At 43.5% G+C, this 18,217-nt stretch overlaps 1 protein-coding gene across 7 annotated transcripts in view; it reads right to left on the bottom strand.

Moving 5' to 3' along the window:
* The window catches only part of MBTPS1 (membrane bound transcription factor peptidase, site 1), a 53,215-nt gene that overhangs the window by 21,066 nt on the left and 13,932 nt on the right, over positions 1–18,217 (bottom strand). For 5 of the 7 annotated variants that reach the window (XM_081336062.1, XM_081336056.1, XM_081336059.1 and 2 more), the window contains exons 4-15: positions 16,348–16,551; positions 15,424–15,534; positions 14,155–14,264; positions 13,530–13,646; positions 13,202–13,269; positions 11,853–11,955; positions 11,504–11,655; positions 8,856–9,017; positions 7,277–7,421; positions 3,167–3,355; positions 2,417–2,589; positions 1,531–1,646 (exon numbers count right to left, since the gene is read on the bottom strand). In XM_081336062.1, coding sequence (XP_081192188.1) covers positions 1,531–1,646; positions 2,417–2,589; positions 3,167–3,355; positions 7,277–7,421; positions 8,856–9,017; positions 11,504–11,655; positions 11,853–11,955; positions 13,202–13,269; positions 13,530–13,646; positions 14,155–14,264; positions 15,424–15,534; positions 16,348–16,551 — 1,650 coding nt within the window. The remainder of the gene's footprint in view (positions 1–1,530; positions 1,647–2,416; positions 2,590–3,166; positions 3,356–7,276; positions 7,422–8,855; positions 9,018–11,503; positions 11,656–11,852; positions 11,956–13,201; positions 13,270–13,529; positions 13,647–14,154; positions 14,265–15,423; positions 15,535–16,347; positions 16,552–18,217) is intronic. The other 2 variants (XM_081336060.1, XM_081336061.1) reach the window with 1 other exon arrangement.

Genomic DNA, 18,217 nt, shown 5'->3' with positions numbered 1-18,217 from the left:
GTGGGCAGAGTTGGCAACTAGCATGTATTCACAATGGCTGCAGCCTCCCAAGGTCACGTGATCAACATTTTGTGACCTTCTCAAGTCAGCTTCTGACAAGCAAAGTTGATGGGGAAAGCCAGATTCGCTTAACAACTGCACATTCCACTTATCAACTGCAGTGATTCACCTAACAACTGTGGCAAAAAAAGGTTGCAAAACTGGGTGCAACTCACTTAATAACTGCCTTGCTTAGAAATGGAAATTCTGGTCCCAACTGCAGTCACACGTCAAGGACTCCCTGTACATATTATATTATGATATTATGACTAGGCTTATGTAGGAGGAAAGCAGGCAAAGTTGGGGATGGAGTTAAACATGTAATCTGCTTAGAGTCCCTACGTTGTCACAAATGTTTCAAGTTTAGCCCCCACCCCCCCTTAAATTTCTTTGACCCTTTAGACTGACTGTTACTAGATTCTTGTTTATCAGCTTCAATAAATCTTCCGTGCTGCAACTTAACCTAGGGTCCTGATCCTTTGTGCCTGGCAGCTTGCATAAATATGCTGGATTAAAATAAACGGGGCTGGATAATTTGTGATCCGTCTTCTCATCCCTTCTCTTTCCCTCAAGGAAACCCATCCCTTGCTCAAGAAGTCGGATGAACCTGTCGTCACATTAAGCCATAGTACGTTTTATTGGGGCATAAAATAATATATTGAAGTCAGCAGAGGAATCGTTTTGTTAATTTGAGGTTGGAGTCAAGTCTTGTGTTTGCGAATGCATCTTTGGGTTCCTAAGATATACTAAAACCTGTGCACTTTTCACCCTAACCTGCAGAATGTCACCCTCAATGTCCTTTTGTACAATAAAATGACTGAATGTTAAACAGATACTCAGTGAGGTCAAGAGAAAATCTGACACTGCATATCAAAGGTAATAAAAGCCCTACAATAAATCAGCCTCATGGACTCTATCAAATAACAATGACAACGCTGCATTAAGAAATCCTAATTAGGATTCAGGGCCTCAAGTTCATTTCTTAAGTGTTTCAACAACCTGATAATTATAAAGAACAATCTCCTGCTATCCACTTTGAAAGAGGGCAATTTGAATTTTCATATAAAAACATTCAAATATAATTAGCAGTAGCTCACTTCAAAATTGCTGTCCTATTAGACAGATTCAAGTCCTACTCTTCTCTCTCGTTTTGATAACTCTTCCATTTTCTTTTTCCGTAATAACTAAATGGCATTTTCCATCTAAACTGAGCTGCTAAGACGCATAAAATGAAGGTTACCAGGTCTTGAGCACTAAAAGCTCAATTTAGATCTGGCACCAAAAATAAGTCCACAATTCTCGGAGACATCCTTTTTTCAGATCAAATAGACATATTTTTATACTTGAGTCCAGATTGCAGAACAGTTTGTTGTTTAGCCAATTATTAGATGGTATAAACCTGAATCTGCCTATCTTTGGTTTTATGGATTTTGAAATCCTGAGATTTGGATTCATCTCAAAGGAAATAAACACCAACTTATCATTACTTACCATACTGACTGGCATCAAAGCATGTGAATGGGGAACCAAGGACCTCAATGAAATAACCCATGCTTCTCAAATGCTGGTACATATCTCTGAAGTTGGTATGAATGTGGTCACCATTCCTAAAGAGGTGAACAAATCAAATATGTTGTCTAATCATCTCTCAAACTGCTTTCTGATCTACCAGAAATTTCAATTACTTTTTATGGAATGAAATTCTTGGGGAGAGGAGAGGAGGGAAAGGGAAGGGAGGGGGAGGGGAACGGAAGGGAACGGAAGGGAGGGGAGGGGGGGAAGAAGGAAGGGAGGAAAGAAGAGAGGAAGAAGAGAGAGAGATTGTAATTCACAGAAAATAGAATAGACAATAGAAAGAATATTCAAAAAGCTCAGTATCAAAGTGTCTTTATCTGCCAGGCTGCACAAACGTGTACCAAGTAAAAATAGCAAATAAAATCTAAAATTGAATAAACTAAATATTTATCGTGTCTCAGAGGAAACGACTTTATCCAAACACTGAAAGAACATAAGCAATGATTTCCTGCATATGATTACATCTTAACTTGAAAATCAGCTGCCAACAGATTCAAGTGCAAATTTAGAAAGTATTACGAGACTTTTTAAAACCAACCAGAACCTATTCAAAAGAGTTTCACCAAAGATGTATTTATTCTTACCTCGTTTAAAAAGGTAGGCTTTACTGCCTATCTATATGCACACTGTAGTTATTTGCAAGAAGAAATGTAGATACAGATGCATAGATTTTCAAGCAGAGTATTATATCTTCAGAATAAAAAACACTAATAATAGATAACAATTTACACTGAGCTCATTGTACGTCTTCATATCTCAACGTTATCATCCATAAATAATTATCAGAACTGTATAAACGTACCAATCTAATGGATCATTCTTCATTCTTAAATTATCCCTTGGAAAATATCCTGGTGGATAGCAAAGATTGTGATACTGATCCCACAGGATCCGCTTATTCCGAGGAGGGGTTGGGACAATTTTCACTTTGATGGGGAGTTTTACGGTTGAAGTTTGTTCAGCACCAACTTTTGACTGAAAACAAGCAAAACAAAATCGAACCAATTTCCTGAACAAAACCCATTTTGTAATCCAATCCACTGATAATATCCATCCATACGTAACTACCACGCTGTTCCATTTCAGGGCAAGCCATGCTATGCAAAAACAGAACAGCAACAAGAGCCATCCCAAGAAATGAAGAGATAAGACACAAAGGAAATACAGCTATGTAGTTAATGCCAACCATGTTTTACCAAACCTCTTCCTAACTTCCCCTTCTTACAAACCAGTCTTGTTTCAATCATATCCATACACTCTTTCCTAAGCATATTTTAACTGAAGGAAGCAACTACACTTCAGTTATCTGAAGCTTGTGCCACTTGAACATTTCAAAGCAACTTTTCAGGATCCTTCCCAAAGTACTAAAGATTCTTAGACTATTGATCTTATTAGAGAGTCAGTGCTGCGTAGTGGCAAGTTATCCTCTTTGGAGATCCAAACCAATGGATGCCCACATTATAATGAGGCTACATATCCCTCTGTGGCAGTGTTTGTCCATGGCATCAAGCATGCATATATCAAAACATGAGCTTTAAAAGGTTCAGCCAACCTCGTTCTCTGCTGGGGAGGAAATGGTAATCATGACGTGTCCTTGCGCTATGCCTTCCCAAGTGGCTGCTTTCTTGGCGACGGAGATGGAAATGGCGAGGTACCCTGACCAAGGCCATAAAACAGGAGAGTAGGAAAACGCCACCTCAATGTGATCTCCGTTTTGCGGCAAATAGGGCTGCCAATCCGGCTACAAAGGATAAAATAGAAAGCAAATGCATGTTCAAAATACCGAGGCCGCAGATGCTGAAGAATTGGAGAAGCAGAACAGTGAACACAATACTGGTTAGAACCTAGAATAACATAGAATAACAGAGTTGGAAGGGACCTTGGAGGTCATCTAGTCCAATTCCCTGCATGGGCAGAAGAATCTATACTACCACCAGGGGTAGGCAACCTTGGCTCTTCTATGACTCGTGGACTTCAATTCCCAGAATTCCTGAGCCAGCCATGCTGAGGGGAGAGGGAGAGGTTTCCATGCTGAGCCACGCTGGCTCAGGAATTCTGGGAGTTGAAGTCCACGAGTCATAAAAGAGCCAAGGTTGCCTACCCTTGGTCTATACCATTTCAGACAAGTGTCTTCTTAAACACCTCACTGGATGGAGTACCCACAACTTCTGGAGGCAAGTTGTTCCACTGATTAATTGTTCTCACTGTCAGGAAAGCTCTAGGTTGCTTCTCTCCTTGATTAATTCCCATCCAATCCTTCTTGCCCTGCCTTCAGGTGCTTCGGAGAACAGCCTGCCCCCCTCTTCTTTGGGGTAGCCCCTCAAATACTGGAACGCTGCTACAATGTCGCCCGTAGTCCTTCTTTTCACTTAGTCAGTGTCATATGTTCTACGGTTTGGATTTCTCACTTTTGGCTTGTGTTCACGTTTGCAGCAAACAATCTGCCACACTGAGGCAAACGTGATCCTTTCAAAAAATGTGTACTACTTAGTTTTAGGGATTGCATCCAATCACACTACTTCTCAGGATAGACAATAAATGAAAGGAATAGAATGAGGCAATAATAAGCACAGGGGATACAGATATACAGATAGTTCTTGGGTCATGAAAGCAAATGGGATGGGGATTTCTGTTGATAAAGAGAGCCATGGTGGCGCAGTGGTCAGAAGGCAGCATTGCAAGCTGACTCCCTGCTCACTGCCAGCAGTTCGATCCTGACTGGCTCAAGGTTCAGTCAGCCTTGCATCCTTCCGAGGTCGGAAAATGAGGACCCAGATTGTTAGGAGCCATAGGCTGACTCTGTAAACTGCTTAGAGGGCTGTAAAGTGGTATGTAAGTCTACGTGCTGTTGCTATTGTCCATCCATCCATCCTGCACAGTGGTTAGAATGCAGCATTGCAGGCTAATTCTGCCCACTGCCTGGAGTTCGATCCCGACTGGCTCAAAGTTGATTCAGCCTTCCATCCTTCCGCGGTAGGTAAAATGAGGACCCAGATTGTTGGGGGCAACAGGCTGACTCTGTAAACCGCTTAGAGAGGGCTGTCAAGCACCGTGAAGCGGTATATAAGTCTAAGTGCTATCACTATTGCCCTTCCTTCTATCCATCCATCCATCAATCCATGATGCACAGTGGTTAGAATGCAGTATTGCAGGCTGACTCTGCCGATTGCCAGGAGTTCAATCCTTACCAGCTCAAGGCTGACTCAGCCTTCTGTCCTTCCGAGGTCGGTAAAACTGCTTAGAGAGGGCCATAAAGCACTGTAAAGTGTTATATAAGTCTAAGTGCTATTGCTATTGTGATGAGATTGTAAAGCATGACGCCATGTGACCACACTCGTTGGTGATGACAATCTCAGCAGTCCCAGTTGCCCTCATAACCCCAAGTTGTGCCAGTTAAGCAGGAAGCAGATGTGCCAAATAAGGCACCGCAGGAGCAGTGGTGATGGCGGGGCCTGCGTTGGTGTGTGTGTGTCTGCGTGTGTGCCGCAAGCAGGGACATGTGTGAGACTTACTAGAGTGACTTGCAACCTTCTGTCGGCTTCACCATTGATTTTGCTTGGGGGAAGCTGGCAGGAAAGAATGTAAATGGGTTCATGTGGCTGCAGCTCCCTATAATGTCATAACGGTGAGCTGGGCAACCGGTGCCTGGATCACAATTACGTGACTGCAAAGGCCAGAACTTTGAGGACTGGTCATATATCCATTTTTTTCAGTCCTGCCAAAACTTTGAATGGTCACTGAATGGATGGACATAAGCCGAGGACTATCTACAGCTGTTTGGAACTTTACAGTACCTCAAGCCCATTAAATTTTTTTTTTCAAATGTTTCAGTTAAAATCTAGACAATCTGGCTTAGGGAATGACTTAACTTGTGACTGGAAAAAATGGGCATCAGATAAAGACTTTTTAAAACGGAATTCTTTTCTTTTATAGTTACAACTCCCACTTCACCTCCTCTGGAATGACTTAAAGCCAGCCCAGCTTGTCTGACCTGCTTGATCAGTCTAAACTCCTTTTTGAAACAGATGACGCTTTCAAACCGTCTTCAAAAATGGACCTTTCCAGCAAAAGCTCTTAGCTTATTTTCTAGAAGGCAATTTCTTTCTTCCTTCCTTTCTGAGTAAATGCAGGAATCCACTCTCCCCATTTAAAAGGGAATCGTCCTGATTTTTGGTGTGCAAGGCAACGCACGTGCCTGTGTTGTGATTCAGTGTCAGCCTGTGGGTACGGCAGCTGAATCGGACAATTCTGAGGAGGAGGAGGAGGAGGGGATTGGAGAGCCTGCAGAGGAAAGTTCTGAGGCACTGCAGAGCTCTCAGCCAGGCCCCTCCCGTCTTGTTCCTCCTCAGACCCAGCTGTGTGAGCCTGAAAGCTTGGACGAAGACGTTTCACAGCTGGCTTTGTTCAAGGACGCTCGAAGCAGGAGGCAGACAAGCAGGAGTGAACAAAGGAGGGCAATGAGGCACCTCGGGAGGAGGCAAAGAGGAGCCACACCTTGAAACTGTGTTTAAAAGGGGAATGTGTGGGAGGTGCTGGTTGCGGAAAGCAACCGTTTGAACAGCTTCTGATTTAGTCGTGGTTAGTATATGTTTTGCTCTGTTTTGGATCTGTTTCGTTTCCTTTGTGTAAATAAATTTGGCTGGCTTACTTTCAGCCTATTGACTTTTGAAAAGGGGTTGTCCCTGACATTTCTGCAGGGCCGGTAGTAGGCTGGAACAGAACAGCCTGGTCAAAGCATTGGAATAATGCTTCAAGCCCTTGTTTGCTGAATAACACTCAAGGTGTGGCAGAAATCTACTCTCAAGGCTTACCCTTCCTTGGTGGGTTATCAAGCTGGTGCGCCAGAATAATAACAAGGGTTAAGCATTCGGAACCCACTAATTGCCCCTTTCAAATTAAGCCCGAGGCAAAGATAAACCTGAATGATTTGATAGAAGACTGTAACACTGCATTTCCCAACGCGATGGCACAATTATATCAGAACGGGACATAAAAGTTTCTCTGTCCCAAATTGATTGCAATGCATTTAAGGCATTAAAACAACAACAACAAAAAATGACACGATAGAATTCATCTTCTCCACTAAACACTGTTCTTAAAAAAAATGACACGGCAAAAGAAATCCTGATTTATATTCATGCCCCTGATATAAAATCGAAAGAGCTGAACCCTCATCTCATAACCACCTGTTTAGTCAGCATTGGAAAAATAATTTATGACGGGTCCTCGAATTTACAACCATTGAAGCATCCCCAGGGTCACATGAACAAAATTCAGGTGCTTGGCAAGCGGCATGTTATTTACGACGGCTGCAACGTCCCGGGTCGTGTGATTGCCAGGAACTGGATTTGCTGAACACCGTGGGATTCACTTAACGACTGCAGGGATTGGTTTAACAACTGGGGCAAAACAGTCGTAAATCAGCTGCAATCCGTTTCACAACCGCCTTGGTTAGCAACAGAAATTCCAGTCCCAGTTGTGCCCATAAGTCAAGGACTGCCTCTAAAGTTCAATGAATATCAGTCTCTTTGAGATTAACGAGTCTGATTTCTTTTTTTGAGGTTGCGCATTTGGGATCATCCTAAATTGTGTCCCAGGCGTCAGTACTGCAGCAAGAAGCAGCAGTTGTCCCTTAGCCTGGCTTGGTTTCTCCACCTCCTACCTTGTCTACAATTCTCCCAGTGACTCCCATTCCATTCAGGATGGTGACGTTGACAATTGTAGGCATGCCTCCGTAGTAGATGGGCTGAGAGCAATACGGCCACATGTAAGGGCATTCCGTCAAGTCAATGTAACTTGGACTCAGGCTAAAGGGGAAATACAATGGGCAGGCATAAACACATGTGAAGCAATAAAGATATGCGAAATACTTTTTTGTTTCACCCTCCAATGAACGTTGGCCTTTAAACTGGAAATGTAGGGGTAGTTCTTGACTTACAACTATTCATTTAAAAGACCTTTCAAACTCTCAGCACTGAAAAAAGTTGACTGATGACTGGTTTTCATGCCTAGGACCGTTGCAGCATCCCCACGGTCACACGATCAAAATTTGGGCGCTTGGGAACTGGCAGGACAGCCCACTGTCCTACTGTCATGTGATCATCATTTAAAACTTCCCAGCTGGCTTGTCAAGTGTGAAACTTTGGCAGCTATGTACCTCTGCGTTTCAGCTTGCCTTTAGACAAAGGGGGTGAGAGGCATTGCTTTCAAGCGGGTAGATGGAGAAACAAAGCTTCTTCGATTCAGCTGCAGGCCGTGGGAGCCTGAAGCCTTGTTAAGGACACCAGAACAGGTGTGGATTTGAAGCAGACGGTTCCCATAACAAAGCGGACTTGTTGATGGGATTACGTTGAGAAATTGGGGGTTTGGATGGGAAAACTATTGCTTAAGTCTATGAACTGGTGTGGGAAGCTTCGACAGTTCTACGCAGTGTATTCAATAAACTTTAAGATTTTCGGAAATAGAATTAATCTGGAGTTTTCTTTGGATTCTCAAACTAGATGATGACATGGCTTCTGACATGCAAACGCATTGGGGGGAGGCTGATTTGCTTAATGACCATGTGATTCATTTAACAACTGCAGTAATTTGCTTAACAACCATGGCAAAAAGGGGCAAAACTCACTTAGCAACTGTCTCATTTAGCAACAAAAAAATTGGGGGGCTCAATTATGGCCGTAAGTCGAGGACTACCTGTATAAAGCAAATCAACTATGCTCTTGATGAATTTGAATAAATGTAGAAAGCATTAGAATCTAGAGAATATTTAGAATTCAGCTAACCATTTGACAGATGATTGACAACAAACCTACACATTCTCCTAAGTTAGAGTTTTGTCATGTTTTCATTTCATTTCATTTCGAGTTATAAAAGTGAAATAATGGCCTGTTTTTTAAAATATATTTTAAAGTATATTGGGGCAGCTGATGCCAAACAATATGTAAGACGCATAGAAACTGAACTATGCCAGGCCCACAAATTAACACTTGGAAACCACTTTTCCTCAACTAGTTGCCTTCTGGAACTGTAGCCAATACGTAAGGGAGACAGTGTCATAAAATCTTAAGCAGTCCCCTGCTGAACTGACACCCCCCCCCCAGAACTATCTGGTCCCACAGCCTACTGTAACCGTCTAAGAGTTGAATCATACAGAAAAAGCAAAAAACAGGATTTGCAGCCAGCTTATTTATTTTTCCAATGAAAAGGTCTGGTCTGAGCTGTTTGTTTGGAAAGAAACTCACCTGGCCTGCGGCTTGTAACTGTTAAGAATCTGATAGGCTCTGAGAAGATCAAGTTTGCCATGCCCTTGTTCAAACATGTTGACCCCGGGAAGCCGGCGTGCTGAGGCAATCAGAGCCTGTTTCATACTAGCTGGATTCACCATTTCACGCTTCGGAACTGTGCTAAAAGCCAGAAACAGCTGAAATGTTGAGCTGATCATGCTAAAGTTTTAGATCAGTGGTGGCGAACCTATGGCACGCGTACCAGAGGCGGCACTCAGAGCCCTCTCTGTTGGCACGCGCGCCACTGCCGGCAGCAGCAGGTCCATCAGGTCGCCACCACCGCCCGGAGCAGGAGCCCTGCCCAGCACAAAGGAGGCGAAGCCGCCAACCAGCAAGCTCGAGTAGAGATGGTAGAGCAGAGGTCACCAACCATTGTCGATTGACGGACTGGAAGAAAAGGGAGGGGGAAGCGTTTTACATGCATGCATGCGCGCACGGGGCCGTGAGCATGCACGCACTGCAAATGGGGTGAGGCTAGTGTCTGCGTGATACTCACTAGCCCTGCCCCGTTCTTGCATGGTGCAGCGCCTTGTATCGGTGCCGTGCACCACGGTGGCCCATTTTTGCGCCCCTGGTTTTTGCATGGCAGAGGCGGGACTCAGAGGGCACCATAATGCTGATGCACCCCTGGCACTTTGCAATAAATAAGTGGGTTTTGGGTTGCAGTTTGGGCACTCGGTCTCTAAAAGTTTCACCATCATTGTTTAAGATGAACCAGGAGTGATTCACTGTATTACTAAGAATACCGCTCTCATAATTGTACAGGTAGTCCTCAGCTCAGAACTGTTCGTTTCGTGAGCATTCAAAGTTACAACAGCATTGAAAACAATAGCTGGTGAGTGTCTTTTACATTTATGACAGTTGCAGCATCCCCATGGTCAGGGGTAGGCAACCTTGGCTCTTTTATGACTTGTGGACTTCAACTCCCAGAATTCCTGAGCCACCCACGCTGAGGAGAAAGGGAGAGGTTTCCAAGCTGAGCCATGCTGGCTCAGGAATTCTGGGACTTGAAGTCCACAAGTCATAAAAGAGCCAAGGTTGCCTACCCTTGACCATGGTCATGTGATCCAAACTCAAACAATTGGCAACTGGCTCATCCTTACGACAGTTATGGTGTCCTGGGATCCCATGATCGCTTTCTGACAAACAAAAGTCCATGGGGAAGCCGGATTCACTTAACAACGGTGTTACTAACTTAACAACTGCAGTCGTTCATTTGACAACTACGGCAGGAAAGATCGTAAAATGGAGCAACATTCGCAACAAACTGTCTTGCTGAGCCACAGACATTTTGGGCTCAATTGCAGTCGTAAGTTGAGGACTACCTGTTGAAGGATGGAGACGCTTAGGTTACAGGCGTGATTTGACTAAACACAAGAAAAAGAGTAGTGCTTTTTTTTTAAAGAAAAAAGATGGGAAAATTTGTCTTAAGGTCTGGCCAAAGTTTGGGGAAATGGACTCAATATCTGATACAAAGCTAAAAATCATAAAGTTTTAAAACCTAATGTAAAAAACTCAAAAGATACGTATTTTTTCTTCTTCTACGACATCCTCAAATTTGCCTTTTTTGAGTATGATTTTGGTAACAGACTCTGAATGATATGCCCTATTTATTTCTCTATTCTTCTGCGGCATGTAAAAAGTGCAGCAACAGGAATATGCCCTAATATGCAATAACTGAATGCCAACAATGAAATGACAGGGGGAAAAAATAATTCCAATAACGTTCTGGGCAAGGGGAGGCTCTATCGCATTCAAATTTCAAAATCCTTTTGGAGCAGTTAAGCTTTTACAAGCTTCCAGAAAATCCGAAGTGCGAAATCTACTCTTGCCTCTGAGATCAAGAGGCTTTGTGCTGTAATAGATTTGACACTGGCGTGCTATTTCCTCTGAAAATACATCCATTATTGATCTGAGCCCTGGTGGTGTAGAATGCAGAACGCAGAACGGCAGGCTAACTCTGCCCACAGCCAGGAGTTCGATCCTGATGGGCGTAAAGTTGACTCAGCCTTCCCTCCTTCCGAGGTCGGTAAAATGAGGGCCCAGATTGTTGGGGGGCAAGAGGCTGACTCTGTAAACCGCTTAGAGAGGGCTGCAAAGCACTAGGGAGCGCTATATAAGTCTCACTGTTATTTTTAAGTGCTACTTGTACCCCTCTATCCAAAATCGACCTGCTGATACTCACAGAGCAGGCCAGCTCAATTGTAGTTACAGTCCAAAAGAGTAGAAGTAAGCAAGTATGCTAGAATGGTTTTTGAGCTGTTTTAAACATTATTGCAATACTGTCAGACATGTCAAACCTGCGACGTCACGTAATGTCGCGCAACATATCGGGACTGTTTTGCCTTTGCCGGCAATGGGGCGGGCGTGGCTTCTGTGTGACGTGTCCAGCCCAGGGGTCAGCAGTTTGACACCCCTGCCCTATGGGAAGCAGGGCTTCCAAGATTTAAAACAACTTCCCCACGGCTTTAAAAACTGCCCTCTTATAAAACTGCATTTCCCAGGATGCAATTTGTATTCCTCGGTTGTTCTGGGGTTTGAATGATGACGAACCAATGCAGCTTTATCCTAGAAGTCTGGGGCGTGTATTTTGATGGAGCACGTACCTTACTAAAAGCGTGACAGCACCTGCCACAACAGGAGAGGCCACGCTTGTGCCGGACAGTGAGCGGCAACCGCCCTTCATGCCCGATCCTCTCACTCCAGACCCGTATGTCACGATATCAGGCTTGACTCTCCCATAACCTCCAGGAAGTTCCTAGGCAGAAAAATCAAATCATCAAACAAGTGGCTTAACGCTCACCCTTCAATTGCATGAGATTTATGCCAACATCTAACAAAAGTTAAACTGCGCTTTCCGTGTGGCGTGTAAAGGGATGGAAGGCCATGCACCAGCCTAAGCCTTTGAGCGCATTAGCATCATCCTGAGCTCGATGCCTCTACGAAGGTGCTCACCCAGGTGGTCATCCCTCTGGAGGAGAACCGAGCGATGTTATCTTCAAAGTCAATGCCACCAACTCCAATCACATCCATTTGGTCAGCTGGATTGTTGAGTGTGCTGAAAAAGAATGTATATTTTTTTATTATTGATCTATTACTTTCACATCCCATCTGTTCCCAAGGAGATGAGGGCAGTACCTACAATTCTGCCCTTCTCCCTAGCCCTTTTTTTAAAAACTTCACAATAACCCTGCAAAGAATTAAAAAAGCACTCGCTGTACAATTCCTTTGTCCCCTTATGGCTATTATATTTCTGAAACAATTATATTTTCTTTTTCTTCTTTGTTGCTTTTTACTTGTTCATTCACTCTTTTTTCTTAAAATGATTTTGTTTTAAAAAATAATCCTGCAAAGGAAATTAAACCAAGTCCCCCTGATCACACATTATTTTAAATCATAAATGGTGGCCTTGTGTTTGGTTTACTGTGATGTATGAATCCATTATGGTTTAGGATTGTAAGTGAATTAGGTAACCAAGGGACTCCATCATTGGAATTTCATTATGTAAGAATGCAAATAGCTGAGTAAGAATATGAATCTGAGCCTCAACATTCCCAACCGCGTTATTTGTTGCCACTTTCAAATGAATTGCATTAATCTCACATAATTCCTATACTTGTCAGTTAAGGGTATACAGTACAGTATATGAGATCTAAAGGGCTTCACTTTGAGACGGACTCACCAAGTTTACACTATATTCCGAAAAAGACAAAGCAATAAATTGATTTTAAAAATGAGCTGGTTCTCACAACACAATGGCCAGAAATCAAGGAAAATTTACAACAGATGTATGCATTTTTAGTGGCTGACATATAACTTGATCCAACTTTTTGTCTAAGCATGATATGTGAAGCCACTAATTATGGTACAGTACAAACTAGGACATTCTGATTTGTTCAGCAAATGATTAAAATCAACCATGGTGCAGCCTCAACTGGGCTTGCTTCCGATTAAATAAACATCAACTTTAAGCTGCACTGAAAGCAATGGGATTTCAGTGAGATATAATAAGCACAACGTGCACTAAATTTCAGCCACTCTTCTGCCTAAGAAACAATTTCTGAAACTATTATATCACGTATTATAGCATGTGTTCTAAGATGAGGGATTACACTGAAAAGAAATCAAGTTATTTTGGGGGGGAAATAGCATTGTTTTTTTAAAAAAGGCAAAAGCACTTTTTTTTGTAAATTTACTCTGAAAGAATACATCTCTCTCTCTCTCTCTCTCTCTCTCTCTCTCTCTCTCTCTCTCTCTCTCTCTCTCTCTCTCTCTCTCTCTCTCTGTCTCAAAACACCACTTACCCATACAAAGGACCATCATTTCCAATAGCAGAGATCATGATAACGTTATTGGCTGTCAATTCCCACACCTTGGAATTGAAAATAATCAGATGTTAGAAACACAGGGATTAGCTACCTTAAGACTTAATATTCAGAGAAGATTATATTGTAAAGCAATCCAGGTTTGACTGTATTGATAATAATAGCACTGTATTCCCGGTGCTATTATTATTTTGTGTAAAACCAAAATAGTGAATTATTGAACTAAACCTTCTAAGACCAAAGGAGAAAAGGTCTAATTGCCATCCGTCTCTTTTTCCCACAAACAACCCCCCCACGCCGTACCAACCTTGTCTACAAACGGACGGTCCATAAAATCCGGGCCTCCAATGCTAAGATTCAACACTTCGATCTTCTTTAAGATAGCATAGTTGAAAGCATCCAAAAACCAAGATGTATATGAAACCTATTTGAAAATGAAACAGGTCTTAATATTAAGCAGCACAACAACAACAACAACAATACTCAAGGTGTTATCTGCCTGGCCTCTTCATGCACACAGAAGGGGAGCCAACACTACCCAAAATTAAGGCGACAGGGAGGTTTCCTGTAATGACCCCAGTATTATAAAAAATGCCCTGGGAAGGGAAGGGCGCTAGAAATTCTGGCAGATGCAATTCCCCTGTACCTGGAGAACACCAGGTTAAGGAATGCCGCACTGACTTCTCTTTATATTTATGTGTTAAGATTTACGTGCCGCCTCTTCTCCAGGTACTGAAATGGCACCTGCAGCATTTACTCCTCCCATTTTTATTTCCATCACAAACTTAGGAAACAGATTAGGGAAATTGGTCCAAAGGCCTCCAGGGAGCTTCCACGACTTGGGACGGATTGATCCTCCCCGGTGTTAATCTAACTCCTATGCTGATCTAACCACCATGCTATATATATATATATATTGGTCCTCTCTTTACCTGATTGTTAGTGAAGACCCTGAATATATGCAGTTCGGAGTCTGGAGCAAATCCTTGGCATTCCCTCATGCTAGCTATCACGCCTGCGACAAAGGTTCCATGGCCCAGGCCTGTCGAAGATAAGCCATCAAATAAAATACAGTAAGATGCTTTGATATGCTGCCATCTGGCCAGTTGTGGCTACGGAGGAGCTACTTTTGCGGTGAGGAAAAGGAGAAAAAAAGAGGAAGCTGTCTCGTCCTGCCAGGATTCAAGGAACCAAGCCAAACACACAAACGTGCTCCGAGGAGCAAGAACGGGGAGAACGGGAGAAGAAAAGATCTCCCGGTGCAAACAGAATAAATATAAAGCTTTTTCGCTAATCCAGCCTCTGTGATAGGCAGAGGCCACTGAAAGATGTTGTGGGAAGGCAGTAGGAGAAACACAAAATATTCGCAAAGTTTGACACTATGCAGATAAGTTCACAGATGATAGGTGTGAGTGAGTACATGCATTAGGCATGTTATCAGAATGTTCACAAGCATCATGAATGGAGACTTCAGGTTTCAATATGTACCGTTCAAACCAGAGTTCCCCAACCTTTCCAGCTTTGTGGACTGGTGTGTGTGTGTGTGTGTGTGTGTGTGTGTGGTGGGGGGGAGGGAATGGTTCCGTGCAAGTGGCTGGCATGCGCCCCGCCACTCGCACAAATGGACCGTGTGCGCATGCACTCACCTGCTGCTTATGCAAGTGGAGATGTGCATTTACTCACTCGCCCACCGCTTCCGTGGCTCAGTTCCGAACCACTCATGGCCCACTAGTGGGCCGCAGCCCCGGGGTTGGGGACCCCTGCTTCAAATGATCCACTACATCGAGGCAAGTAAGAGTGCGGAAACTGACAGAAGACATGAGTTTATGAAACACGCAAAATGAACCTATCCTGATGCCAAATCACAATTTCTGTTCATGTTTGCACCCGGTCATTGTTCCTTTTCAATGTTTTTCCAAATGTAATTTCCTTCTCAAGAAGTTAATGAAAAACAGTAGAGCCTAATGAAATCCACCAGGCCGAAGAGCTGCAAAAGACTCAAGGTCTTATAAAGTTAGATCAGTTTTCCTGTCAAACCTGGCAATTAGGTCTGGGGAGAAAGATTCAATAACCAGATGGCCTTCACATCCTAAATAAAAACCGGATCCAGCCTTCCTGTTTCACAAAATTACCATTGCAACATACGATGGAGAATTCAACTCGTAAAAGAAAGTTTTGGGTTGTTGTTGTTTTTTTTTTACCATCGTCCAAAGTTCTCTCGTTTGTCCAGTTTGTCCTCTCTTTTACATTTTTGAAGTGTGGATGTTTCTCGCTCAGCCCAGTATCAAAGACAGCCACTCTTACACCGCCTCCTATTTGTACAAAAGAAGGTTTTACACAATCAGAGATTAGTACGAGAGATCCAGTTCTGAGGGGTGTTTTAAGAAACAATTCCTGCATGTGTATGAAAGCCCTAATAAGCAGGCATTATACATAGAATGAAGGCTACTGCTAAGCTTGTAAGCCGCCCTGAGTCTTCGGAGAAGGGCGGGATATAAATGGAATTAAAATAAAAAATAAATAAAAAGTATATAGAAATACATAATGCCGATGCATACAGGTTTTATGGAAATATTTTCCCTGCCTTAAGAGTTTAGCAGGTGGCCTCAGCAGCTTTACGATAGGTAGACTTCAACTCCCAGAAATCCCCAGCCAGCATGCCCACAGGAAACACTTCTCCGGTCATGTGGTCAGCATGACTATACACCAAGGCATATGGTTACCTTCCCACCAAAGTGGTACCTATTTATCTACTCGCATCTGCCTGCTTTTGAACTGCTAGATGGGTAGGAGCTGAGGCAAGTTACGGGAGCTTACCCCGTCGTGTGGCGCTCGGGTCTCAAACCAGGGCTGTCAAGATTTCCAGCTGACAAAAGTCAGCATCTTTCAACAATGAGCCCTTGCGCCCTTCCACACGACTGCTACATAAAGTGGTTTTGGTTTAAAAAAAAACAACCACCTGCAGTGAGAATTCTTCCAATATGAAGGATGTTTAATCTTTTCTTTTACGCTAAAAAAAAAAAGAAAGAAAACTCTAATCTTCCAAACCGAAAGTTAGCTCTGCTGTTATTAAGCCCTTCTGGTAATTGAGAAGAACGTACATGGCCTCGACTTAACAGACCTACCTGTAAAACCCATTTGCCAGAGCACGTCTGCCTGAAGGGTCTGTGCCACCTGCCGAGGTATGGCTCTCAGCAAGCGCCTGCTGGAGTGCCTGCCCGTTGCGTGCCAAAAGCCGGAGCCCAACGACAGGCTTGCCCTTCGGAGCGGGCGGGATGACTGCCACTTCTGCGTCCATCGGGTCTCGTTACAGGGAACAATGGGATCTGCTGGGGGTTTGAGAAGTATGGACATATCACTTGACCGATTACAGCAGAGGTCCCCAACCTTTTGGGCACCAGGGACCGGTTCCGCGGAGAGAGGGTTTTCCGCGGACCGGACGGTGCGTGGTTTTGTGTGCTGCCTGCATCTCGCGGATGGGGCTTTGCTCGTTTGCGTGGACCGGCTTCTGGCATGCCGCGGCCCGGTACTGGTCCACGGACTGGGGGTTGGGGAACCCTGAATTAGAGCACTTGTGTACTACCTAGTTTCTCATGCCGAACTATCCCTACATTTATTTATTTATTTAAAACATTTATATACCCCGCCCCTTACTGAACTTTGAGTGGCTAGAACTTTCTGGAATTCCAGCAAGGTAGGGACCACGCAAGTATCGGGAGGGGCTTTATTTCAGAGGGGGGTGTGCGCAGCGGTGAAGTGGGTACACTCCTAGGATCCCAACAGATGATAAGGTACCAATAAAGTAACACCAGCTGCCTGCAATTAGTGCAGCTTCGCATCCCACCAGGCTCATGGTTGACTCAGCCTTCCATCCTTCCGAGGTAGGTAAAATGAGGACCCAGATTGTTGGGGGCAATAAGCTGACTTTGTAATAATGCCGCTTGGGGGGGGGGCGAAAGCCCTAATAAGCAGGCATATACATAGAATGAAGGCTATTGCTAAGCACATTGATTTGTGCTTCTTAGATTGTAAGCCGCCCTGAGTCTTCGGAGAAGGGCGGGATATAAATGGGATTTAAAAAAAAAAAAGGAGAATATCTGTAGCTCACGGTTGAACTGAAGGGTCCTTGGTCTCTCTGAGCTTGGTGGTTTTCTTGCAGAGGTTTCATCACACAAGCTAGGTAACATCATTTATGCTGATGATGTTACCAAGGTTGGGTCACAAAATGTCTGCACGAAAACCACCCAGCTCAGGAAGCACCAAGGACCCCCACAGATGACATTTAATTGAAGAGATCCAGTGCAGATATGATGTTTTGCTAATCCATCGGAGCTAGTATGTTAGCAACAGCGTTAAAAGACGGCTGACTGCTATGTCACAGTTAACAGAAAAACATTGTTAGAACACAGGCTTCGGTAAAGGAAAAGGCAAACATGATTCTTTTTTTACTTCATTCATGCCCTGAGGTTTTAGACCTTAGAAGGATTTTTTAAAACCAAGATCTAGTCAAGTTTATTCAGTTGCCACAAACGTATGGAGCTATTTTTCTGAGTACGATCATCATGAACTAAGATCACATAGAAGAACTAAGATCACAAAATCAATGCAGTCTAGTTTACTACAGAATTAAAGAACTGAAAAGGAATGCTTGGCTACTTTTTGAGCTTAGAAAGGCTGATATGCTGCACTGGTTGGCTCAGAAATAACTTACAATTGCTTTGTAGTATCTGCTTTCAGACGCTGAGCAGTGTGGTCATTAAATGAAACATCACATGGCCGAACCCGATTTTACTACCATTTTTAGTATGGTGGTTAAGCAAATCATGTAGTTGTTAAGCAACTTACAAACATTGATTTAACGACAGTTCGAAGTTATGACGACCTCAGGAAAAGTGACTTATGACCTTACAACCTGTTTTCACCACCTGTGGTCACATGGTCGCAACTTGGGCACTTTGCAATTGGCTCACACTTACAAATTTTGGAGCAACCTAC

Source organism: Vipera berus (genome assembly GCF_964194415.1).
Source record: "Vipera berus genome assembly, chromosome: 10".
NCBI lineage: Eukaryota > Metazoa > Chordata > Lepidosauria > Squamata > Viperidae > Vipera > Vipera berus.
This window is presented reverse-complemented; position numbering and strand designations above follow the sequence as displayed.